At 42.5% G+C, this 27,134-nt stretch overlaps 1 protein-coding gene across 1 annotated transcript in view; it reads left to right on the forward strand.

Annotated features, from left to right (window-relative positions):
- ELAPOR2 (endosome-lysosome associated apoptosis and autophagy regulator family member 2) overlaps positions 1–27,134 on the forward strand; it is a 100,037-nt gene that overhangs the window by 71,559 nt on the left and 1,344 nt on the right. The window contains exons 5-21 of the mRNA XM_069035385.1: positions 762–848; positions 3,167–3,272; positions 3,914–4,066; positions 5,166–5,254; positions 8,527–8,707; positions 9,454–9,582; positions 10,527–10,617; positions 11,542–11,644; positions 12,386–12,523; positions 12,801–13,064; positions 13,941–14,114; positions 15,601–15,790; positions 19,095–19,191; positions 20,313–20,414; positions 22,596–22,722; positions 23,495–23,673; positions 24,361–24,526. Of these exons, the coding sequence (XP_068891486.1) occupies positions 762–848; positions 3,167–3,272; positions 3,914–4,066; positions 5,166–5,254; positions 8,527–8,707; positions 9,454–9,582; positions 10,527–10,617; positions 11,542–11,644; positions 12,386–12,523; positions 12,801–13,064; positions 13,941–14,114; positions 15,601–15,790; positions 19,095–19,191; positions 20,313–20,414; positions 22,596–22,722; positions 23,495–23,673; positions 24,361–24,526 (2,376 nt within the window). The remainder of the gene's footprint in view (positions 1–761; positions 849–3,166; positions 3,273–3,913; positions 4,067–5,165; positions 5,255–8,526; positions 8,708–9,453; positions 9,583–10,526; positions 10,618–11,541; positions 11,645–12,385; positions 12,524–12,800; positions 13,065–13,940; positions 14,115–15,600; positions 15,791–19,094; positions 19,192–20,312; positions 20,415–22,595; positions 22,723–23,494; positions 23,674–24,360; positions 24,527–27,134) is intronic.

Raw genomic sequence — 27,134 nt, forward strand, 5'->3', positions numbered from 1 at the left:
GTTGCACAACTTATTTCAGACTTGACATGGAGCAGCTTTAAGGAGGATCCTTGACCCCAGGTCAAGTCTGAAAATGTTGAAGTGGCCCTTCTCCCTGGTGCAAAAAAACCTGAGTATGTGATCTCATGCCTCAAAGGGACTTGGTACTTTTTCATCTGAGAAGACAATTATAAGAAGAAAGAAGTGCACCAAACCCTGCTGTAATGAAATGCTTCTGAGCTGCGCTGGACCTGGGCAAGGGACAACCAACCTCACCCTTCTGCCAGGACAGACTCTCCATGGCTTGCTGCCTCTCCCTGATGGCATTACTCTCATCCCTAGGTCAGGTGGCAGCAGGCCAAAGACAAAGCACATATTGTCTGTAGAGAAAACACCTTGTCTTCCAGCGTTGGCCCATCCACTCCTGCTTCCCCTATGACTGAGAAGCCTCTGGCTTTTAGTGAATTAAGTCTTGATGGGCTCAGGAGAAGGAGGAAGCAGCAAGACAAGATTTGCAGCATCCTTGTCTGACCATACAGTGCAAGGCCAAGTCTGAGATCTCATCCTGCTCTCTTTTTGCCATCTCTGTCAGAGGGGGCCATTGGAGGAACTCTTAACCTGTAGCAGATGTTGAAAGTTGGGGGTTTATTTTTCCACAAATAAGGCAGCTGTCTAAATATACAGACAAGAGGAACAGAGCTGAATCTTATAATTCCCAGAAGTCATTATGCTAACAGAGATACACTTGATTGTAGTCACTGATCTTGTGTTTTTATTAACAGATACAAAATGACCAGTGCAAAGAAATGGAGTCCACAGCAGACAAATGGGTGAAGCTCACAGACAACGGGGAATGGGGCTCTCATTCTGTAAGTGTATGAAAAATTCCTTCATGAAGACTTTTTCCATTTATAAATGTCTGTGATTTCCTCTGTCGAGACACAAAACATGGGCCAGCTCCTGTGAATGCATTTGAAGAAGCAGAGCTTCCCTACTACTGAGGGGAAAAGTCATGGAGATCCCTAAGGGGCTGATTCCAAAGGAAATGATATAGATGCAAGACTTTGTATTGATTTCCCTGGGCTTTGAATCAAGTGTTTTATGAGGTTAAATAGATTTGTGCAAATCTGCATGCCACAGTCACTTTGCATGATTGTAATTGAAATCTTGTACAACAGTTGTTTGCTCCTGAGGACACAGGATTATTCCTTGTGTCTTGGCAGAGCAGTGGCAGTGGGGTGTGTACATGGAGACAAGCAGGACAGGCATTTTATTCTCAGGTGTGTGCAGAAGGGCTGGACTGCACCTAGATTCTGCTCCACAGGGGCTTGTGTGAAAAACAAGCTGGCAGCACCATGGTGGCTCCTGCAGCATGGACATGAGCCTGTTCATGTTGGGGGTAGGAGCCCTTTGGCTGTCCCGTGACCCAGCTGGCTGAGTTTGCTCTGTGAACGGACCATGTGCAGACCAGCAAATCTGCTGAGGCCTGGCTTCCACTCCACCAGCATACCCTTTTCTCAAGAGCCATATCAGCAAAGGCCCAGCATAGGTGACATTATGCCAGAAGAAAAAGGCTTTTGTGGGCATAGGCAGGAGCATACTCTCTGTTTTCCATGGTCTGCTTATCCTCCTGGAAGAGAAATTCTATTTCTGAGCCAGCTCTGGTTGGCAGTGCCTGTTAGCTCAGGTGCAAGACCAGTGCAACTTAGACTGGGAGGCTGGAAAGCTGGGTGAAGAGGGATGGGTGGCATGAGCTGAGAGGTAGATCCAAGGCCAGGGCATTGGCATGGGTGAGCTGAGGGATGTAGGCAGCTGCATGGGAGATGGTGTCATCTGAGCTCATCATCAAGGGTGTGAAGGTGTTATCACTGTCCATGAAAGTTGTTAGGATGGCTGACTGAAATGTAGACACATAAGCTAGGTGAGATGATGATTCTGGCTGTCCTGAAGGGTTTGTTCTGCACTGTGAATCCTGTCAAGGTGTCTTCTGTGAGCACAATTTTCCAGTTGCTGCTTCTGCTCTCAGCAGGTGAGTCCTGCTGCACTGGAGCTGGCATTGGGTACCTCACCTTACACAACCTGATGCCTGTTTCAATATGGTCCCGGTTCCCCTGTTACAAGTGGTAGCTCAGCTCTCCTCTGCCCCTATGGGTAGGAGATGTTTGGGTGTGGGAGATACAATATGCTGTATTTCTACTCTGCTAAATTTTTGAACTCTTTATCCTGGGTGAACAAAAATTGTGGTCCTGCCAGGCCTGTACAACGCTGCTGTAAATCACATTATGCTGGACCCTTATGCTGGTAGAGTTTATCCCTCTTGTGTGAAAACATAACACTTTCAGGCCAGTATCCGTCTGTACTGGGCCAGTAGATGTGGTACAGTTTTGCAGGCCATGCAGGGCCTTGGTGAACCTGCTGGTTTTAGTGATGAGTGACACTGTAGTTACACAAGCGAGTTGAGGACAGAATGCACCAACACTTCTGCTGGAAGAGTTGTCCTGCCTTCCTACTGCCCCTTACCACAGCCATGATACCCCCAACCCACCGCCCCCTTCACAGGGGTTGTGCAGCCACTTGCTGAACAACGCCATAAAAAAAAGTGGGTGAGGGCAGTGAGAAACCAGGTTGTTTTCTTCATCTCATATGCTGTTTGTGGTCAGAAGTGAGCAGGAGGGATGAGACTGCTGCTGGGTACAGCCATGGTTTGTGCCTGGCTTACTGTAGTGATACATGTAGGCAGAGCTTGATTTTTAAAACCTATAAGCAAAACTCACCTGTGAACTGGATTTTCAAACTCTGGGTCATGTTGAGTTTCTTTATGAAAGAAGGCTTTAAAAACAAACTGATTGACTATATCTGAACATAAAGCTAGAGATAAAAGCTCTTGAGTGCCAGGGATAGTTGGATAAAGGCAGGAACAGCTTTTCCCAAATTCTGCTTACAACAAGGTCAGAAACAGCTCTTGGTGTTTTTCCAACAGGGTTGTTGGGAAACATTTTTATAAAGCACACTTTGGCACTCCTCAGATATGCCTGTACAACATCTGTCTAGCTGTTTCCCCATTATCTCTTGACCCACTAAACAGCATAGGAAAAGCTGCTAGGATGCAAGAAATTTGAATAATGGAAGTAAGAAATAAAACAATGTCTTGGCAAGGGGCTGTCTGCTAACTCACGTGTTGTTGCAGGTAACTCTGAAATCAGGTAGCAATATATTATACTGGAGAACAACAGGGATTCTCATGGGCTCCAAAGTAGTAAAACCAGTTTTAGTGAAGAACATCACAATTGAAGGTAAGTGGTATTTTTCTTTGAGGTTTTATCTCACTCTTTCATCACAATGTTTGCCAAGTGCTATTTCTACTGCTGTGACTACAGCACTGAAGTGGCTTTTTTTAGCTCCTTGTCCCCTTTCTCCTCCTCTGAAGTGTAGAAACAGAACAGCAAAACTTCACAGTAAGGTAAAGACTGAAAAATTAGTCTATCTTGTAAATGTTGCCGTCTGCTGGTGAAGACTGGCTTAGCAAATAGACAAAAAAGGAATAAACAGGTTTTCTTTAATGTAGTATAGAAAGACTGTGGTAATTGGTTAGCCTCTCAACAGTGATAAATAGATATATATCATAACAGTGACAGTTAAATTAATATTTAAATGACCTTTTTAATCTAGGATTGCTCTTTTGGTCCTGTTGTAAGTGTAATAAAACTTGGGAGTGTCATTCAAAGTTCTTAGATGGGTCAGACTTGTATTGAGGAGTAAAGATTAAAGACCTAAATTATGAGTCAGCAAAGCCAAAGTGTCTAAAGTGAGTGGTGAAACTGAGTCTGATTTTTATGCTGTTTTATAGAGCTGGTTTGCTCTCAGCCATAGGCCCAGGTAGGCAGCAGTTACAGATGTATCTCTTTCAGTGCTCTACCTGGAATTTTTCTTACAGGAGTTGCGTACACATCTGAATGCTTCGCGTGCAAGCCTGGTACCTTCAGTGACAAACCAGGTGCATCTGGCTGCCAGGTGTGCCCACGAGACACTTATTCTGAGAAAGGGGCTAAAGAGTGCACCAAGTGTAAAGAAGAAATGTATTATGCAGGTACATAAACCAAATGGGTTAGACAAAGCCAGGAAGGTCTGAGAATGTGCAGTCATTGGCTGTTTCAGATGTGAGATTGGTTGTATCCAGCAGTGATAGTCTCCAGTTGATATGTAAAAGGGAAATGAATGACTTCCCAAAATACGCAGAGGGCACATAGATACATAATGGGCCACAGTCAAACGTTGTTAGGTGCATCTGTGTTAATATGAAGGGCTGGAGACCTTTATGACCTGGAAGGGGAGAGTTCTTCTGAAGGATAGAACAGTCGTGCTGTGCCCTCTCGTGGTAATTTGTGTTATAGGTTGGCGATGACACGAATTTGCTTCATCACGATCTTCAGCCTTAACAGATTTTGAGGAATGTCCTTTCCAAGCACTCTCTCCTGGCTTGCCCCTGCATCCTGTGTGGTTGGAAAATGTGGTGATCTAGTTGCAAATCCTAGTCCCAAAGTCCTCTGCATTCCCAGCTGTGGTTAGGTGGTGATCATCAGATAACATGCTCTTAATCTAGTCTTCATAGTCGAAAGGTCTTCAGATTTCTTCCTTGTAGTAGTTTTAAGAAAGTCCTTGAAGAATCAGTTCCTGACCGTAGCACCTGCTATCACCATTGGTGGCAAATGCTTGGGGACCTGTGCCTGTGTTCACAGTGGGAATGGAAATACTGCAAAATTATCTGGCAAGAGTTAAAATTGGGCCAGTGTTGTAAGGAAGTTTCTACAGGGTTAGAGGGATGGGATATTCACAACTTTTCTGGGTGACCTGTTCCAGTGCCTCACCATCCTCAGAGTAAAAAAACTCTTCCTAGTAATTCTCCCTTGGGTATTTTGAATCAATAAAGTCAGTGCAACAGTATGAGCATAGCTGGTATTTTCCCTGCTATGGAAATTTTAATTTAATTTAATTTTTTAAAATTATGGTACTTTCCCATTTTGGTTCAGGGGAAGGTTCATGCAGACTTCATTAAGAATTCGATTTTTTTCATTCTCGTTTTGTATTTTTCTGCTGACTCATTTTAACCTACAGATTTTAAGCTTGTTGTGTTTGTTTCCAGGGACCATGTGATAGTTTAATATCCTGTTTCTCACCTTTTCTTTTAGATGAGGGATCCAGTGTGTGTATAGAGCGACCTCCATGCACAAGCAAAGATTTTTTCCAGATCCATACCCCATGTGATAAGGAGGGAAAAGTAAGTAGAAGGCATGATTGACCTTACCGCTATCTCTGCATTTGAAAACAAGGTAGTTTTTTTTAGGAATCCCTTTCCCAATTACTTTCCCAGTTTTGCTTCCAGCATTGCATCGCTCTGAGGCTTTGGGCTTGTCCTTTGCCTGCTGTCTCCGCAGCCTTTATCCCTCTGTAAGAATCTGCCAGATATGGGTCTGCTTAAGGGAGGTGTTGTGGTGACATGAGAAGTTCCTTGCACTTGTGATGGGTCTGACGGGGTCACTGGTGCTACTTTCGTACTTCCATGATGGTTGGAGCACAGGGTGAAGTACTGTCCCAGGATAAACCCAGCTCTTTAGTTGTTAATAATCTTTCCTGGCATACTTTGGCCTTGTGATAACTGTCCCAGCAGGGCCCAGGCATAATTCAGGTGATACCATGGCACAGGAGCATTGGATATGACCATTCCTGTTTCAGATAGAAGAGTGTTTGGCTGCATAGGTATGATGTGTGTCATGTCCATTAGTTTTGGCATCAAAGAAGAGCCTGTGGTGTGGTAAAATAATGGTATATACATATCCTGGAATGTTCCTGTGCAGCAGCTTAGCTGCTGGTAATGTGTTTGTCCCATGGGATGCCTCAAATCACCTGAACTCTCAGGACATCGTTTCACCCAGAGACCTTAGATCCCCTTAGTCTCTCACAGAGGGACCTGCTGGTGGAGCAGCCGGGCTTTGTCTCAGCACTCAAGTGGGATTTTTGGAGGAATTTGGAGAAGAAACCTCTGTTTACTGCTATAGGAAACCCAGAGAGGTGTGGACACATGGTCAGGCCTGTTTTGTCTCTTTCCCATCTCTCTTAGATCCCATCTCTCAGATGGGATTGCAAACAGTCAAATTCCCTAACACCTGTATGTTTCTGGCCTAATATTTTGTGGCAGGATGGAGTATTTTGGAGTCTCCTGATCAGCCAGTTTCAAAATGCAGCTGAGAGCTCTTATGCTTTGATAATGAAGCATCAGTGAGTTTAGCCCCAGAGCTGGCAGGGTCTGCAAACTAGTCTTGACTCACCAATTTCTGCTCTGTTAACTGTCTCTAATGACTCAAGAAATTAGCAGCAGTGTTCATGGCTGCACCCCCAGGTACAGCTTTAATTGCAGCCTCCTGCAGATTGTTCTGTCACTGCTCTGTGTGGTCCAAGTCTCCCTGGCATTGGATAGATTCCTATTATTGACCCTTTTCCTGCCACCTCACTGGCCTTCCCCTTCACTGGTGGACATCATTGGAATGCAAAGTGGGTTTTTCTGCAGACACCCTTCATTGTCCAGTTGCAATGACAGTAGCAGGTGTCACAGGCACACACTGCCTGAGTTTTCAGGATTGGTTTTACTGCTCTGAATCTCTGAAAATCTGTCCAAGTTTGCTGTACTCCCCAGGCATCTCTCCACGTGATGCAGCTCAATGAGAGGGCCTGACTCTGCAGGCCATCTTCAGGAGAACAGTGGCTGTAAAAGACCAGCCTATTGATCCATGCTAAAATAAGCCGGGTTTTCACTGAACAATAGATTGTTGTCTCCCTTCTGCTGTCCCACTCCATGTGTAGAAGCGGCCTCAGGATATTTAGGCACTTGACTCTTGACTTTTCATCTACCGGCTGCTTTAAAAATCCCAGGTTGAGCGCTTCAGCCCCAGCCTCAGAACTCCTCACCACATGGCCACAGTCACTCTCTGACCCTCTTCTCCCTGCTCAGATGCAGTAGGTTTCCTGTGGTGTGTAGTGTGTCTGGGCCCTAGGCAACCACACAGGTGCTTTGCCAGTTCCTGAGCCTTTTTATTTTAAATGCTGTGCACCCTGATGCTGTTGAAGCATTTCTGGAGCAATATTTCAGATAATCCTTAAGTGTTCAGGAGCAGCAAGGGCAGGAACAGGTCCTGATCCATAGGAATAGGTGCCACTCTGGCAGCAGGAGTAGTCTGCTTGAACAAAGCAGGCAAAGCAGACCCAGTGCCAGTGACCAGATTCAACCAAGGTGGCCAGACGAGTCCGTGGAGATGAGGCATGGCCAGTGTCAAGCTGGAACATGGTGTCCATGGGTCAGTCAGGATGTGGGTCAGCCAGGGAACATGACCTGGCACAGGCATGGCTGCAGCAAAATGCAGGCAGGGATGAAGAGTGAGAGCCTCAGCTTAATTGGAGCTCCCAGGAGTCAGGGCCTGAGCCTGAACTGAGGCTTCTTCCAGCTTATTTTTTGAAACAGTTTCAAGGAGGATCAATACTTCTTCAAGTGCACTGTGTTACCAGAGGGCTAACCCTCAGTGCAAGCAGCTCAATGCCCAGGGTGACAGGGCGTCTGTATCAAATTCATGAAGTGAAATCTCCCTTATCTGAGCCTCCGGCCTCAAGATCCCTGATTACTGGGGCCAAAGGGTGGAAGTTCCCAGAGTGGGAGTACCCAGCGTGGGAGCTGTGGACAGGTTAAACTCTTGCCAGTTGGGTTTTTCAGCTGTGGAACTCAGCTAAGTTTCATCTTGAGATACAAAACCCTTTCAGAGACAGACCCAAAATCAGATGAAATTTGAAATACAACTTTGTGGGTGATGCATCTCACCTAATCCTTCTCCTGAAGACAGAAACTTGTGTCCTCAAAGGGGGATGATGATGATGAAGTGATACTGTTGTATAGGGCAACACCATGGACTGACTCATGTTAGTGTTCATAAACTGCTTCTTATGTGATGAAGAGGGATTGGAGGGGTTTTGGGAGAGCTCCTTCATGGTTTTGGCATTTTCTCAATAGGTGAAAAATGGCAGGAGAGAAATTGGGGACTTTTCAAAGAACAAGCCAGTATGAATTAAAAATGCAGAATGTGTGGTGCTCTCTGCTAAGAGATGCCTTCCCAATAAAGGGCTTTTATAAGACAGAAATTATATTTTGTGTTACTGTGGTTAAAATGCAGAGGTTGCATATCCAGTTGGAATTATTTATCTGATGTTCCTCAGAATCATTTGCATGGGGAAATTTACTAATTAAATAGGAATGAACAGTAGTAATTATTTTAAGCTTCACATTTTTATTTTGTTCTTAAAGTCTGATATTGTGGAATCTCCTATGAACCTAATCACTTCTGTTACCCTTACCCTCCCTCCCCTTTACTGTCCTGGATGTGCAAGGTCTGTTTTTGGTCTCAAATGATGGGAATACCCTAATTTAGTTTACAAGAGGGACCTTCATTGGTGCATCTAGTCCTAAAACTTCATAGTACACTGTGTGAGCTCAGTGTCTCCTCCTTCCAGACTCAGATCATGTACAAGTGGATTGAACCCAAGATCTGCAGAGAGGATCTCCCCAATGCATTGACCCTACCGCCTTCTGGAGAGAGGCAGGAATGTCCACCCTGCAATCCTGGCTTTTACAACAACGCCTCATCTTCCTGTACTCCCTGCCCACCAGGCACATTTTCGGATGGGACACAGGGTAGGAGTCTGCAAAAAAATTCATGTCTCTCCAAAAGCTGTCATCTGCTTGCATGTGACTTAGTTTAGTGACAGATCATCATAAGCCAGTGTTCATTCTGTGGTAAGTACTTGTTAAATAACATTGGAGAGCAGGATGTGGATATCTGGTTTCTCTCCTAAGTCCTTTCTTATCAGGGATTGTTGCTCTAAGTTGACCTGCTGTGTTCTGGATGCATTTCTTGGCTGATATAAACATCCTGAGAGTTATTTTAAGGGATTCTGAGAGGGGAATCAGAACTTTTACAGTCAGCAATTCCTTCTCACCCATTCTCCTGTCCATGCCAAATTCTTTGCTGCGAAAACCTCATTTTAAGCCCAGTCAGATGAACACCCTGCCAACATTGTCTAGCCTAAACTCTGGCTTATTGATTCTGAGATACATTGACCCAATGGTCCCCTACAGCATTTTGTGGGAACTCTTGTTTATCAAACCTTCAGCTGAATCTATTAAAATTAAGTGTGACTTGGGGGACCAGTTGCAGATTAGTTACCACAAAGTTACAATCTGCAATTTATAAAATCCTGGTCTCATTTCCACTCTTCTGGTCCTGGTAAGTCTTTGACTGTTTAACTACAAAGAAATAAACTATTTTATTTGCTTATTACTTGCACCAGAGAGGAAAAAAGCGGTATCTGTGTTCTTTAAAACACTGTTTGAGATGTGCTTTGGCTGTGTGATATCTTTTTCTGCCCTCTCACCCTTAGAGTGCAAAGCCTGCCCTGCTGGGACTGAACCAGCTCTTGGGTTTGAGTACAAGTGGTGGAACATCCTGCCAGGAAACATGAAGACATCTTGCTTTAATGTTGGCAACTCGAAGTGTGATGGGATGAATGGTGAGCCAAACTCCCTGTGTTGTTTGCCTGTCTCCTGCATGGATCCCTGTTGTAATGAAGCACCCATCAAAATGAGTGTGCTCTTGGCTATATGACTCACAACACAGTTTCCTCCCTTTCCTTTAGTTGCACCAGGCTTGAAATTGCCTGTGGGAAGCAATGTCACAGTATCAGAAAGAAATAAAAAATCTGTTGTACACCAGAAGAGGGCAGGAGCTGCAGCCTGTATGGAGTTCCCTCAGGAAAGACCAATCCCACCACTGGCTTTAATGCATCTTCAGATGCGTTCATATCCCCATTGAAAAAAGCACTGTTTTGTCTTCTCCATAGTTTATCTCATTTTCTGTTTTGTGATAACTGCGCCCAGTGAGGTCACACATAATTCTTTTAGGAAACTTAATTACAGTCTGTGATTTTATTCATTTAGCACTCAAAGCTTTCTCTCTGCACATGTGCTAAAATTGCAGCAGAGAGCAGTCACAGCTCACTGGTGAAAATGATCCTGTTTGGGATGTCTCCAGCCCTCTCTGACAGATTTTCCTCAGTCTGATCCCCCCTGTCAGACTGATGTAACTCAAGCTTTGAATTATGTGTGTTGAGCAGAGGGGAACTGAAGTATGTGCTTAACATTTAACACGCAGATTCACTGATTCATCTGTTTTAAGGCTGAAAGATATCAGATGGATCATCCCCCTTGAGCTGCACAGCACAGGTCAGGGAATTTCAATTGCTTTGCTGATTTCAAAGGTGACAAGTGCCTGTAAAATCAGCAGTTCATACAATTGCTAAAATTGTTCATTCGGAAGCATTATGATATTGCTCTGTAATTTATATCAGGCATCTTTAAAATACACTGAAATACTGAATTTTCAAAAAATTATGGTAACAGAGATTTCTTTTGCCACCCATTTATTGAATTTTTTTTCTTTTTCTGTCCTGTAAAGGTTGGGAGGTGGCTGGTGATCACATCCAGAGTGGTGCAGGAGGCTCTGACAATGATTATCTTATCTTGAACTTGCACATCCCAGGATTTAAGTAAGGAATGGGATATTTTTTCATCTATTTTGCATTTATTTCAGTCCCTTATACCTATTTCACACTATCCCAGGGATGATGTGAGTCTTCCTTTCTGAAGTGGAATAATGTAATAAATAAGAGACAAGGGGAAACTTAAATTTTATTCCTGTGTCCCCAGTTTGTCCATTGAGGCAGGCAAGTGTGTAAGACTTTGGTTTTTAGCAGTGTTTGCTTCAGTCCAAGATACAGCCAGTTGACTGTCTGGAAACTGAGGAAAGATGTTCCTATCCCTCTGTTTCTAAATTATTCCACAGTAACCAGCTAAACCTGCCATGGGGTGGATACTGGTGGCTGCCCTAAAAGTATTTTAGTGAAACCCAGGTTACTTTGCCCTGTGGCTCCAGGCAGCCTGCACAGTCTGTGCTTCCCTTGGAGCCAGCAGGGAGATGCAGGCACTGCAGAATAATGGGAATCCCACCACTCCTGAACCCTCAGACAGTGTTAAATACCTGCTTGAGGTGCTTGTGTCTTTGTCAAAAGAATGAGCTTAGACTCCTAGCTCACACCAGGTGCTGAGTATTGAGATAGATCAGGTGTGGAAGATGAACCTCACCCTCCCTTTGCTGTATTTCAGCTGAGGTAGGTGCAATTACATTGGTGTAAATCACTTGGGGTGCATTTTAATGATAAGGTTCCCTACCAATATGGTCAAATTTGGGTGTTCATTAAAAGGAGGGAACTGTACCATAAAGAACTTAAGATGCTTAAAAAGTGACCCTGCTGCACCCAATAGTCAGTGCAGAGGCACCTGCCGTTCTGCAAGGACAGGTTTTCTGTGACAGGACTTTGATGGCTTCACCGTACAAAAAGGAATTTGAAGGATTGACTGCTGTCTGTCTGGAGAGCACCGTGTAAATGTTTTGTTCCTTCTCTGTTAAACAGACCTCCGACATCAGTGACAGGAGCAACTGGGTCAGAACTCGGACGGATTACTTTTATTTTTGAGACCATCTGTTCAGCAGATTGTGTGCTGTACTTTATGGCAGTAAGTGAGACCTTTTTCTCCATGACTGAGGACTCTGCCTTGTATTCCACATGTCACTTTAATACCTCTGCATAGGTGTGATTAGTTGCACTTGGTTTATTACGATTAAGCACGGCATTAGTTTAGTATCTGCAGTGCCCTTGCAGGAAGGATTTAATGAATGACCTAGTAAAATTCCTCCATCATGTGAGTTATGAACCATTCCTGGTTATCTGTTTATTCTAAAAGAAATCATTGGGCACTAAGGAGCCAATTTTCCCCCTGTTAAACTGACTGATGAAATTATCAGTGTCTCTTGTGCTGTTGAGTTAGCATGTAGTAACAGAGTGACAAGTCGAGATGTGGGACAGAGGGATAGGAAAAGGACAATTTGGAAATTTGAGCCTGATCCTGTCAATGACCTGGAGACCAATGTTTGTTTGAAAGTCCATCAGTTGAGGAAGGCAACTGGATCTGCAGTTCCCTTGCCCCTTCCATTGGAAGGGGAAGCTGGTTCTTTTTTGTATTTAGTGTCTGTTTAAAGGAACCAACTCTTAATTTTAAGAGAATTGAGTGGAAATTTAGTAGAGTCTGAAAATTTGTCAGTTGTGCAAAACAAGTATGTTTGCTTTATTAAGTGTTAAATGAAATTGTGGAGTCCTTTTAATATACTATTCTATATCATAAAACACTGGTGCTTAGTGTAGTATGACCATACTTTTTGTTGTTCCTTTTCTTGTAAAAATTATGCCCGTTTTGTAGGATGTTAATCGAAAAAATACCAATGTGGTGGAATCATGGGAAAGAAGTAAAGAAAAACAATCCTACACTCACATCATCTCCAAAAATGCTTCCTTCACTTTCACCTGGGCCTTTCAGAGAATAAACGAGGGCCAAGATGTAAGTACTTCTTTGTGTATGGGGCTTTACAACACAGCATTCCTTGGACACTCACTGCCAGAACTCCTGCCCTCTGTTGAAGCTCACAGGTTTCTCAAAAGGGGTGAGTGGCTCTCACCACAAAGCAGCCCCTGGGAGGCAGCTTTGGATGAACAATCCATGAGGAAGGACAGAGCCATGGATAAGTTGATCCCTGAACTGGTGCACAGAGATGAGGGTAGTGTCTCAGTGCCATGGTGTGATGACCCCGGGGTGGTTTCCTTGGCTCTCGTTCCAGAGCAGACAGTTCATCAATGACATGGCCAAGATCTACTCCATCACGGTGACCAACGCAGTGGATGGAGTCGCTTCTTCTTGCCGGGCCTGTGCCCTGGGCTCCGAGCAGTCTGGCTCATCCTGCGTGCCCTGCCCGCCAGGACACTACATCAAGAAAGAGACCAGCGAGTGCAAGGAGTGTCCGGACAACACCTTCCTGTCCATCCACCAGGTGTATGGCAGGGAGGCCTGCATCCCATGTGGGCCTGGCAGCAAGAGCACCAAGGTACCGAACCTGAGTGTTTCTGGGCGATGGGCAGACAGTGTTTATTGGGCTGGAAGCTTTCAAAGGGCTGCTTTAAGGGCTTTCCTACAGGCATGTGCCTTGTGAGCACTGGAGTATAGTTATAACCAATGAGCCCACTCTTCCAATGTCACTAGTCTAGTTTCTATTTGTAAATAATAATATAAAAGTGACAATATCAGCTCAAAAAAAGGTTCATTTCAAGAAGATGTACTGTGGGCAGTGTACAAACAGGGCAAGCATATACGTTACTTCCACCAAAACTATCCCAGATGCCTGCTCTTTTAAACTCAGGGACTTCCTCAGCTGGATTATGTTTCTGGGCCTCTAGAAACCTGTAACAAGTTTCTCCTTCAGGAAACTGTAAGCATAGATAAACATTTATCATGTTCAAGGAGCTGCACAGGTACTGGAAGAACGGCTCCAGTTTGTTCATATTCTGCCTGTCTTCAACTGAGTTCATATCCTGCCCTTGTTTCTTGAGCTGTTTCTTGTGTTTCCTTTACAAAATGCAAGTGTAAGCAAGGCCATGTTTTGGTCTGTTTACTGGGCTTTAAGCTGGAACATTGGGATCCTAAAAGCACCCAGAACAAAACAAAGCAAGAAATTGCATTCTCTTGGCTAATGCAGCAGACGACAGGAAAACCAGGCTTAGGGAACATTGTAGTCCTGATATATGATTGCAAGGGACTGAAACCGGAATTCTCCCAGGGGAAAGATCAGTTATGGGAATAGGAGAGAGTTCCCCTTCATCCTTAACAAGGAAAGCAGTCCTGTCTGCACCCTTGCTTTAACTCCTAGGTGAATGTTTTTCTGCTGTTCTGTAACTGCTCTTTAATGGATGCCTCTGCTTTGCAGGACCACTCTGCATGCTTCAGTGACTGCCTGGTGTCCTACATCAAGGATAACCAGAGCCTGAATTACAATTTTAGCAGCCTCAGCAAGGTGGGCTCATTGATGAGTGGACCCAGCTTCACTTCCCGAGGGACCAAGTTCTTCCATTTCTTTAACATCAGCCTGTGTGGGAATGAGGTGAGCTCAGCTGGTATTGAGGGTTGGGAGGATGAGCCAATTTGTTGCCTGTGTTGATGCTCTGGGGTCACACTGAGGCAGGACAAGGACTCTGTTTTAGCTGAGTTGTCATCAATACTGTGCAAACACTTCTCTTTGGATCTCGCTTTGCAGTGCAAGAGGACTTTTGAGCAGCCACGTGATTTTCCAGAGCAGAGATTACAGTGTTTTAGGCCATAAATAATGCTCAGAAGAAAAATTCCTGTCACATCCCTTTTCTTAGTTCTTGTGCCTTTGAGTCACTTGCATCACAACCCTGACCTTTGTGTGCTGCCACCAAGGAGCTCAAGTGAAGATCAGTCTGAGTCTTTCAGCTGGCAACTTCTTTCCATATGTGTCCCTCGTGGCTTCACTGGAGATGTATGCAGAGCCCCTGGTCACCCTGCTGTCTGCCAGTGACCAAGATGCCCAGTGCTGACTTTGCAGCCTTGGACAGCGTTAGAAAAATTTGTTTAGTCTGCGAGTTAAACAGGCTCTGCCACAGAGTCAAGATTTCTCTGTCTGGGGCTTGGACTGAAGCAGAGCATGTTGTCACACACATAAATTGACCTTTCAGAGCAGTACCGGTGTTTGGCAGTGTCCCATGAAAGCCAATGTGTGTAGTTAACAATAATGCTCAGCCCTGTAAAGTTCTGAAGTCTTTCTCCCATGTAACAAAGGATTTGCATGAGTTGAGACAAATGAGTAGTCACATTTCTTTACAGCATTTTGCATACTTTCAGGCTTTAGTGTGTGTTTAATTACCACCTGGGATAGAGCTGCTGACAGCTAGATCCACAAATGTACAGATATGCTCTCTCCTCTGTGGGTCTGGTCTTCACTTTTCCAAACTACCACAAAGGTACTACAGTACAACCAACCGTATGATTAGGTGGTGAGTCCTTGATATTTTGTTAGGAAAGCTGAGTCTGGTAATTTGTCTTTCATTCCTGTTGCTCTGATTCTAGCACTGATCTTGACATGTGACATTAAAGCAGTCTTGAAGGCTATATATCTATTTAGGGATTTCATGTATTTGTGCATTGAAAATATTTTACCTGGATTAAATCCCAAATAAACAGGTATTCTACAGTATAGTATTTAAAGGCAAGGGAAATAGGGTTTTCTTTTGCAAGCCATTTTACTATGCTCTGCAAGTAAACACTGTGCTGTCAAGATAAACAAGGAGGAGTGCTCCATAGCACAGATTTCTGATAAGACACCTGCCAGACGTGACATTGTATTTGAGTCTGTACAAGGCTTTGATTGGAGCTTTGACGATGGCACAGTTTGTTGTTGTGGTTTGTCCCTCTTATGACAGACACATAGAGACATCAACTTGTTATAAGGTAAAGGAATGAATCTCATCCAGTTTGCAATCAGGAAGTTTGCAATCTCTCCCTTCCCAAACTTTTTCATGTCTTATCAACAACCAACGGCTTCTTCCTTTTTTCCTGATTGTCCACAGGGGAAGAAGATGGCAATTTGCACTGACAATATCACAGATGTTACTCTGAAGGACATGGTTGCAGAATCAGAAGATTTTTCCAATTTTGTGGGAGCTTTTGTGTGTCAGTCCACCATCATCCCATCAGACAGCAAAGGTTTTCGAACAGCCCTGGCTCTGCAGTCCAACAGCCTTGCTGACAGGTTCTTAGGTATGTGGTTTGTCTTTTGCTTGTTGTTATTGTGGATGTATTCTCATGTATATTAGGGCTTCAGAGTAAATCCTTCTTGGCTCAGCAGCTGCATTACTTTGAGGGAAGAGTGAAAGGGCAGCCCAGGATCAGTCTCAGATGGTTTCTGAGCTGTAAAGCAGCTCTGCACAGATGCCGCTGTGTTTTGCTGATGCTTCAGTTCAGCTGATGGCTGGAGGAGAAGAGTAAGGGCTGTGCCCATTTTTAGTTTTCTGTTTCTGTGTTACTCAGTCTTCCTTGTGCTTGGTCTGGTGGGTCTCACTGTGTCTAGCATTTCAGCACAAAAATCTGGAGAGTGTAATTAAAAAGCACTGGGTTTATTTTATGTTCTGTACCCACCTCACTCAGGGCAAGACCAATGACTGTGATACATTCATCCAAGTGTTTCTGCCCATGCCAAGATCCCACTTGGGCAATTTCACAAGAAGAAACGGATGTGGGGACTTAATTAGGCAAGGAATCAGGAGGCTTATGGGAGCACGTGGCTGTGCACATCAAGTCTTACATTGGTCCAGCTCACAAGTTCCCAGAATCTGAGGCCAGATTAGACGATGAAGTTATTTGGTCTGCTCACCTATCCATTACAGGCACGGAGTGCTTGTACTTTCCCCTGGCACTGAGCCCAGAAACTCATGTTTGACAAAAGCACATCTTTGGAAGAACATTCAAACTGGACTTTTAAGACTGCCAGAAATAAAAGTTTTGCCACAGTCACTGGTATTTTTTTCCACTGGTCAAACACTGTCTCTGTGTTCGTTTTTAAAGCAGACTTGTTTCCTATTTCAACTTCCCTGACTTCAGTTTTTAGCTCTTGCTTTTTGTTGTTCTTTCTCCATATCACACCTACATTTTCCTTCTTGAAGAAATATTTTGTGTACTGGAATTGTCACACCCTTCTGACAAACTAAGCAGACCAAGTTCTTCTAATTGTCTTGCTATCATGTATTTATCTTGACCATCTGAATAATTTTTGAGGCTCTTTCTACAGCTTCTGTAACTTTTATACTTAAAGCATAGAATGAAATAGTATTCCAGTATTTAATTTTCTATAATGGCAATAAAAATCACTTTTGTATTTGGAATCCCTGCATCCTTCTTTTTTCAAACTCATGGGATTTCATGATGGCTTCTTGGATCTGATGTCCACTCTGGATGTTTTTTCAAAGTTACAGTTTCCAAGGGAAAATCTCTCTTTCTTAAGACTGGCCTTCATTTCTTGCTGTACTTGTCATATATTTAGTTTGTTTGGGACCATCTTCCCAAGTGAACCAAGCAACCAAGTTGCTCTGTATTTTATTTTTAATCCTCTTAATCTTTGTCTCATCTACACACTTTACCAGCATGGATTATACAGTTACTTGCAGATCCCTGATGTTAATCTTGCATTTTCACAGTTCAATATCAATGTCCAGACAACCCTGGAGACATCCCATGGCCAGATAATTTTATAATGACTTAGCTAAATAGTTTTTAATGCAGAGTGTGCGCTTAATTGATAGTACACTGCTAACTTTTTAATTAGAATCTCATGTGGTAATTAGTGAAATACTTGATAAATTTACATAACTTTCTTTAGCAACCAAGTTCATCAGCACTCAAGGAATGAGATCAAATTTGTTCAACAAGAGAGCTTCTCCATAAATTCATGTTGACTTTCACTCATTGTGTATCTGTCCATGAACTGAAACCCATTTTCCATTACCATTTTTTTGACTCATTGTGAGACCCACATTGTAATTTGGGTCACCATATGTCCTCTCCGTGAGTCTTTTGACAATTCACTGTCGTCAAAAGCTCTGTTAAAGGTCACTCTTAGGTATGGGTTTGCTAGTTCACAAACGTTCATTCCAAGTAGATGCCAGTATTGTCTCCTGCCACTGAAGGAATGAGGGCAGTCATTGACTTGGAAAGCAAGGAGATAGTCCTGATTTTTCCTAATACAAAGAAAAGATATCAAGCTCTTCTGTTGCCTTTCTTTATCTCAGTTGCTAAATTTTAAAATAGTTGAAGTTTGCCTTTCCTAACATAAGAAGGATGTGGACCTGCTGGAGTGAGTCCAGAGGAGGCCAAAACACGGTCAGAGGGCTGATCACTCCTCCTATGGAGACAGGCTGAGAGAGGTGGGGTTGTTCAGCCTGGAGAAGGGAAGGCTTCAAGGAGATTTTAGAGCATCTTCCAGTACCTAAAGGGGCTACAAGAGAGCCGGAGAGGGATTTTTTACAGGGGTGCGTAGGGACAGAACAAAGGGGAATGGCTTCAAACTCAAAGAGAGTAGGTTTAGATTAGATATTAGGAAGAGATTCTTCCCTGTGAGGGTGGTGAGACACTGGCACAGGTTGCCCAGAGAAGCTGTGGCTGCCCCATCTCTGGAAGTATTCAAGAACAGGTTGGATAGAGTTTTGAGCAACCTGGTCCAGGGAAAGGTGTCCTTGCCCATGGCAGGGGGGTTGGAACAAGATGAACTTTAAGGTTGCTTCCAACCCAAACCATTTTGTGAATCTGTGATTCTATGGACTGTTTCAAGAACAAGTGCAAAACTTTAGTCTTTCTACCAGTTTCTGACCACTACCACTTTTTCTTGTTGTTCTAGAAATTTTTAACTCCCTAGAAGGATGCAGCGCCATTTGTACAACTCCCTCTTCTGAAATGTTGCAGTGGAGCACCAATATTTTCTGTCTTTAGTTCATGGGGTTGAAAGGATCTCTAAGAACTTTGGTTTCTTGAATTTTCCTCCTTTTCAGCTTTTGCCCCAAATCCATGTAGTTCACACACCAGGCTATCATTTGTTCCAAATTTTGCCGTCAAGGCTTGCCTATGATTCCATAATCCGTCTGAGTCTTGTTATTTCATTTCCCACAGTACTGCAAATTGCTCAGGTCATTACATGATTTTGAGGTGTGAGTGTTATACATTTGAGGCATATTTTCTGAGTGGTTGCATCAGATCTCTTGAGCAGTCCTTTTCCAGCCTAAATTATTTTATGTTTCTTTAATATCCAATGATTGCTTTAAATTAAAGTAAAAGAGTAATAAATATTTACACCAGTGTTTTATTAAATTTTTCATTTTGCTATATCTACATGAGGAAATCAGACTGTATGAGGAACATACATATCTGCAAAGTTAAGTTAGAAAAAAGTGTGTGTAATGTATAGTAATGCTATTAAGTGAGATCCACACCTTTCAGACTGAGGAAATATTACACATATACCCCTCAAAAATCCATTCATAGTTTGCTCCTTTTTTTTTTCTTTCTCACATTTTAGGAGCTACTGTTGAAACAATGCTGGAAAATATCAGCATCAAGGCAGATATGTTTCCTCCCTCTCCAAGCAAAATTCCGGATGTGCATTTCTTTTACAAGTAGGTAAAAAATGCTGCTTATTGCTATGTCTAATGTCTTCATTTTTTTAAAGGAAAGTAAAGCTGTGAGGGGGAAGCTTTAACTCACCTTTAATCTTGATCACTTTAATCAGTATCTGCCTGATATTGATTGACATGTTGAAGATCATCTTAAAAAATCAGCAAGCACTCTTTACTCAAATCTAAATTATGCTTGATCTGTAGGAAGTGATACCAGAGCTTTGATTCATCCAGATGCCACTCTCAGTGTCCTGTTACTTTCCATATTTTCTCATATATGTCTTTGAAATGTCCACTTCTGGTTGCGTATTTTCTTTCACTTTCATTTGTGTTTACTTTGATGCTACAAAAAAGAAGTAATCAAGATTAACAGTAATTGTTTTGACATGCAGTTACTAGTATGCTTTTCCTATTCTTCACTCTTCTCTGTAAAAAGAATGCCTCCGTTTGGGCAGGAAGTAGCTCAAAGATCAGCTCAGTTCAGATGTCTACATGCTGGTCTTCATGTCAACTGTATTTCTAAGCTGAGACTTATTTGAATATAGGACTTTGTATATCAGCACTTTATGCTTATGTGAATACTTGAATTACGTATCTGATTCTGCAAACTGAACCCCACACCAGTGACCCGACTTTGAGCATGCTATGAACTTGGCTTACAATGTCTATCATGCTGGAATAAGATTTTTTTAATTCCCCTTTGCCCTGTGCTATTTCAGGACAGTTTGGTTCTCAGGTTGCAAGGCCAGGAGTGAGCCATCATAACCTCTCCAGCAGAGTAACACACCAACCACAGCACCTGTGATTCTCCTTTTCAATTGTTCTGTTCTGTTTTGTGGGAAAGTTTAGTCCTTGACTCAGCAGATTTCAAACCAGCTAGAAAACCAGAGCAGTTCCCAAAGTGGTATCTCAGAGCACTTGGAGATTTAAATAAATTGGTGAGGCCTACCCTGATTCTGTTGCTCTTTTTTTTTTCTTGTCAACTGGCAAAGTCAAAAGCGCTGTGGTAAAGGGTATTTCATTAATATTGCAGCTGCATGAATGTTTACAGACCTATGAAAGAGCAATATCCATTTAATGTAGTGGAAATGTATTACTTTTCTCCTCTTGTTTGACATTAGGTCTTCAACAGTGACAACCTCCTGTGAAAATGGCCGCGCCACTGTTGTGACAATGAGATGCAACCCCAACAAACCAGACCAAGGAGAGCTTTCTGTGCCCAGGTATTTCAGTCTTTGTGTCCTAGTAGTGCCAAAAAGCCTTTGCTCCTCACGTAATCTTTACAAAACTCATTAGTAATTTTATACTGTAATATAATAAAAATGAGGAGTGCTCTCCCTCATCAGTCACTTGTTTCTCCTAGGTGTCCATCACCTTCCAGCAGACCAACTGACTGTGTTTAGGCTATGTGGCAGGTTGTTCTGAGTTTAAAGGCAAAAGAAAATGCAGTGATGTTTTCTTGTCTTCACTTCTCCTTTATTTCAGTTCCTTATTTTAATCACTGGCCTCCTGATTAGAACTTCCTAGTCGAGGCTTTGAGAGGTAGTTTTTCTTTCTTGATCTACAGCAGTGGCTAGGGAAAATTATTTTTTTGTGGACTTTGAAATCTGCTATTGCAATGCTTATGTGAGCCCTGACTGTCTATTTTATGTTTGGGATATATTTATTTATGTTTTTCATCACTGTATCCTGGCCACCTTGTACCACTTGTGTTCAATTTGCCTGACTTTTTTTCCCTTCAGCCTGATTTGAAGGACTTTAAAAAGCTTCTTTCTTCCAAAACTCTGTTTATGCCTGCATAAACATAACTTCAAGCATAAGCATAACTGAAAAATTATGAAGAAAAAAAAAGTAAAAGAATCAATTCTATTACTTCTTAGCAACACACTGTGATTCTTCAGAAGTTCCCTTCAACTCTGATAATCCTCCTCTTTGGTCATCAAGGCCCATTTTAGTCCATCTGGATGTTACTATAAATCTGCTAATTGCCCTTTTACTCATCCTCCTTCCCAAAAGCGAAGTCCTCTTCCCAAAAGTTAACAGTGCGAGAAGTGTGGGATGCTTTGATCCCTGTCCCTCTCAGGACACGCGAACTGTGCTTGCCTGAATGAAGGCAAAGTAGAGTCTACTTCACAGGTGAAGTGGATTGATTGATTGATACTTGAACACCTTTGGAGATGCTTACCCCAGTTTCTGAGGGACCTATCACACTACAAATGATGCTGGGCAATAAGCCACTGTCTGTCAGCTGCAGTGTGAAAATTCTCCAGTTTTTCTTCCAGTACCACAGGATAAACATGATGTGAACTGTCATGAAGCACCAGTAGTGAGAGACGAACAACTACCTTGCTTTTAAAAGTGTGAGCATGGGCAGAAATGGCACACAGCTGACACATGTACCCTATCTCAGTTCATGTTGACTTCTCCTTTCCTATCCCCCTTTGATTAGCTCAGCAGTCATCTGTTTTCACACAGTGAGGTATCAGATATGTGTCAAATAATGTAGCTCCTTGATCCTCCAGGCACGGTATTTAGTATCACATGAAGCTACAGTATAAGATGAAAGCAGCTGAGGAGAAAGGTCTGTCAGTGCTCTTGCCATGTAGGCTGGAAAAATGCTCTGTAATTCACAGAGAAATGTACCTGTTGTCAGAAATTCAAATCTAGATAAGCCAGAATGGGCTTTTTAGAGCTGGGGATTTTAGTGCTTCAGATCAGGATATCAGGTTTCGAAATGATACAGAACAACACAACTTTAAATGCATTCTTCTGCATGAATATATTTCATATTTGCATGACCAAACTTCTTGCATGGACTTTTGGCCATTGCTGCTGTTAGACCTGATGTGATTGTCAGTAACAAAAGCTACGTGACTGTCCTGCCACTGCCAGTACAACTTTCTTCTGCAGGCTGAATACAAAATAGGCCATTAGTTTTTCTCAGAGTAAGAGAAGCTGTTATCTCTTCCTTAACTGGTGAACATCCTTCTAGTAATTAACCATGACAGGACAAGTCCATTCCATATGGACTAAATCACCCAGACATCATTAGAACAACGGCAGGAACCAGATAGCAGCATTCACCTGGAACAGCCACCGTGTGCAGGCGAAAAGTGATGGAGGTGTATACTGGTGAAACACTGGTGTAAGCCCTCCCCTCCCCCTGCCAGGAACTGAATTGTTATTTCAGAGCTTTGATAGCTCAACACCTGTTTTCACTTGAGAAAGCATTTTACAAACTGGGAAAAATTCTTCCCCCAGATTCTTCCATCTGCTGACTTGATGGATGTTTACCCGTTTCTCGTACTTCCCACTCCCAATCTTCATCAGCAGAACGTGGATGAGGATGCAAACCCCAGAGTGTTTCTTTCATAACTGATAACTGAGCTCTGCTCTCCTCATAGCTCCTGCCCCGCGGGCACCTGCGATGGATGCACTTTCTACTTTGTATGGGAAAGTGCAGAAGCTTGTCCTCTCTGCACAGAGCAAGACTACCATGAGATTGAGGGAGCCTGCAAAAAAGGATTTCAGGTACACAACCCATGTCTCCGAGTCAAGTGGGCTCATTTGGGTATAACTTGGACTTTTGTTGAAATTTGGTGTGCAAATTGGTATGTAAGTACAGGTAGGGTTGGAAGATCTCAGCCCAGACTAAGAGCTGGCTTGGATGCAGGCCGAGGGAGGAGCTGTGTTGAGACTCAGGAATGTTTGTGCCAATGGTACTGTGGTTCCTGGAGGAGAGCTGGCTTGTACTGACCAACTGTGTGAGTAAGGATGAGAACTCTCAATGCATTCATGCATGCGGGCCAGTTATTTCTGAAGGATAGAGTGCCCAGAGGACTTTGGTTCTTTAATAGCCATAAACATCAGGGGCAGGCCTGGAAAGGTTTCCAAATTTCAGTTCATAAATTCATCTACTAGCTTGTAATGTTTTTGCTGCTACCTTCTCTAGTCAAATATTAGGAAGTCCTTCCACAGGGTCAAACTGTCCTGTTGATCAAGAGCTCCTGTGCAGGCACAACTCATTCCCAATAGCTGTCCAATCCCTATTGAGCCATGTGGAGAGCTATATGGAAGGGGAAATCCTTTTGCCATGCCTGAACCTGCAGGCATGAGCAAGGGGATGACTGGTTAGACAATATGACTTCACCTAGAGTCTAAAAACCTGAAGGATGTGTTTTGGTTTGCTTTCATTGAAAAGTTATCTGATCTTTCTACCTCAGAACAGCTTGTTTTCTCTAAGTCTAAACAGTTCTCTCTTTTCCTACAAGCAGCTCACTTTTTGGTGTTTTCTGTTTGAAAGGAAACCTTGTATGTATGGAATGAGCCAAAGCATTGCATCAAAGGAGTTCCCTTGCCAGAAAAAAGGACCAGCACTTGTGAAACAGTGGATTTTTGGCTTAAAGTTGGAGCTGGTGTTGGTGCTTTCACAGCCGTTCTGCTCATTGCCTTGACTTGCTATTTTTGGAAGAAGAACCAGAAGTAAGTACTGCAAATTGTATTATATATAAAAGTTAGCTAAAAGCTTGATGGAGTGAACAGAAAGACTTTTCCTGGATCTGACTTTATGACACTGTTGATGAGAAGTACCCTGTAGGATCAACCCATTCATACACCAAGGTGATGTTTCTTCTGTCAACAGTGGCTATAAAAAATCCTGGTGAGGAAAGTATAGAAAATCCACAGTAATTTATAATGGCATAATTTCCCAATAGCAACTGTCTTTTTAACCCTTGAGAATTTGAAGTTGAGTTTAGGTTCTGAAGCAACACGGCTTTCTCAAGCTCTGAAGACCAGAAGAGTATCTTTAGTCTAATTAGTCCCTTTCACCTTGGTAAAAAATTAGGTTCTTGACCATATTGCTCAGTTCTATTTTGGCTGTTGCCCCAGACAGCACTTCTTCATGCAGGAATCCCTCTCAGGCTACTTGTGGTCTTTTGGGAAAACATGGTTCTTTTATAAAAATAGAGGACTAACTGGAGAGTAAGAGCTCAGTGTATTGTTAATGTTATTTTGGTTACATATTTTTAATGATTGAAAAGTATCTAATTTCTACTAAATACCTCAGAAGTAACTATGTGGGAGGACTGCAGATAATCTAAATTACAAAAACCCTGAGTACGGGGCGTTTGAGAAAAAGTCTATTCTTGTGTGTCTTTGTATCTTCAGGCTGGAGTATAAATATTCCAAATTAGTGATGACAACGAACTCAAAAGAGTGTGAACTGCCAGCTGCTGACAGCTGTGCTATAATGGAAGGAGAAGATAATGAAGAAGAAATAGTATATTCAAATAAGCAGTCACTGCTGGGAAAGCTCAAGTCCTTGGCAACAAAGGTGAGTAGTAATTACCAATATTAATGCTAAAAATAATTATTACCTTTGTTTATTATTGGATGTGATGAGTCTTTGATGCTAATTTCACAGCAGTGCAGCCTCCCACGCACACCTCATCCAGTCCATAGTGATCTGCTGAAATCCAAAAACTGGATAAAATTAAAAAATGTTGTAGAGTTTTGGGTAAATGCTCCTTCTTCCACAAAGAGATTTCAGCAGCATTTTTTATTGCTTGGGTGACACCAGGAAAAACCAGCTAATGGCAGAGAAAATCTCTCTGCTCAGAATCCTCACAGGCACCTCCATTGCTGAGGCAAACCAAGCTATTAGACATACAAAAAATTAACACTGGCAACACAGGCACCAGCCAGCTGCTTGCAGCTCACCTGGGCTGGCTTCATGGCTGACTTGAGAACCATAATTTTGAGTAGGATTCAGCTGAAGAGGAAGCATCAGCTTCAGCCTGTTGTCCAATACAGCAGCCTCCTCCATTTCAGTGGGAAGCAACACCAAAAAAGCATTTTTTTCTGCAGTACATGTGATGTGGATTATTGCATGTCTGAAGTCTTTGCACCAAAGCCTTTGGTGTCCTTTGAACATTTCTGAGAGGAGACACAGAGGGCCATCATGGTAGATCCCAAAAGCACTTTGGTCTTTGTTCCAAGTGCCTTGAAGTCTGTGCTATGGGAAGGGTAGTGTTGTCTTTAAGGGATTGCAGTGGGGGCATCTGTTATGATCAGGATAAAGGCGAATAACATTTTCCCTTTCAAACAGTTTTGTTGAAGTGAGTTTCTTCGAAAGTTTCTTAAAAGGAGGAACCTTCCTAGGAAGGTCTCTTAAAAGATCATAACAAAAATTTATTTTGAAACATTGTACTCTAACTTGTTGTCCAAATAATATCTCAGAATGCTGAATTTTGAGATTTTTTCCTTATATGCCTTTTTTTTTCTTTCTGTGATTGAGTGCAGTGTAATTAATACTTGTGTGCTGCCTTTCTTTTCCCTTAGTATTCTCGTCTCTTTATTCTTTTACTTTATTTATTAGACTGGTGTCCTCTTGCCACACTCTACCTGCTCCCCAGATATCCTTCCTAGGAGAAGTTACCATTGCACAGATAATGTGCAGAACTTTCCCTTGACCCCAGCCTGACTATCTGTCCTGCAAAATCAATATTGATCCTTGTGGAAAGGGGCAGAAATTCAATATTAATTCTTAATTCAATATTGAGAATATTGAAAATGTAAATAAAATCACATCAAATTTTCTGGTGATGTTGCAAAAATAGAAGCAAGCTCTAGTACTTCAGTATTCAGACAACTTGAATGCCTACTTGGAGATTTTTAATGTTCCTGTATCCACTGTAGCAATCTTCCTGAGTGTTCTCTCCTTTTTCAACAAGCCTGTCAGATATTTCTAAGCTTGTTCTTTTTTTACTGCTAGATAACAATAGCTGGCAAACTCAGCTTCCAGTACCTCATTAGCTTACTTAGCTCTGTGTCCTGTATCCCTGCAGATAACTCAAATTTGTTACATATTTATCGAAAACAAATGTTATAGACATCACTTCTCATTTATGCAAAAGATGAAGAAGGTCATGTCCTGCTACATATACATGCAAATGTAGAAAAAATATATGGAGGAGAACAAGGGAGAGAAAGGAGATATGTAGAATGAGAGAAAAAGAAAAATCTGCAGCATCCTAACTATATGTTCAAGCTTCAGGCAATGGCGTTTCTCCAGCATGTCACAAAGATATTAGTGGGTTTAAGAACCCAAGGGATTGAGAGCTAGGCCTGTAATACAGAAAGGGATGAGTTATTTTTAATGAGAAGATAGAAGGCAAATAATTACAAACCTGTTTCAGATTGGAGGCTGTTCTAGTTGTGTCTGTTGTCTCCAGCACGACAATACCAGGTTCTTCAGAGCACATACTCTGCACTAGACTAGCAAAGGACAATTTCTCCCCTTCTTTCTCACATCTGCACCAGGCAGTCCTGATCTGTGTGGGGTGGCTTTAGAAATCAGATTATGAAAGTAGTTTAAGATAGTTTCTTAACTATTTGGATGTGTATGTCCATATTTCTTGCTCACTCTGATGCCTGCTGGCCAGATGGCCTAGGCTGTCACCCAGAAATGGAAACAGAGAGAAAACTCAACCCTCTAGCCCTGATTTGCAAGACAACAGATGATCTGTAGACTCTTTTTGTCCTGTGGGTGCCCCAGAGGAGGTGTTGAGATTTGAATCCAGGAGCAAGGCCGTGGTGTTCACACTCACAGACTATGCTTCAAGCACTTTATATATTGTAGGAAACACATTAATAAGTGATAATAACCATAGAGATGATTACCTTGCAATTCCCCAGCTCAGACAACCTGTCCTGTTCTATGAATATGAAATGCAGACTTTCCCTGTACCCTCTAAAATAAGTACCATGAACAATAGCTATAGCATAATTTTATTGGTTTTGCAAATTTTTACAGAATTAGTAATGTTGTTAAATATTAAAGGGTCAAACTGTGCCCTTAATTACTGTTGTAAAAATAAAGTGAAGTTTTTGGCAAAGGATATTGAGAGAAGAAGTGATTTTGCTGACTGCTGGAGAGATTT

The sequence above is a fragment of the Aphelocoma coerulescens genome, chromosome 1A, assembly GCF_041296385.1.
Source record: "Aphelocoma coerulescens isolate FSJ_1873_10779 chromosome 1A, UR_Acoe_1.0, whole genome shotgun sequence".
Lineage (NCBI taxonomy): Eukaryota > Metazoa > Chordata > Aves > Passeriformes > Corvidae > Aphelocoma > Aphelocoma coerulescens.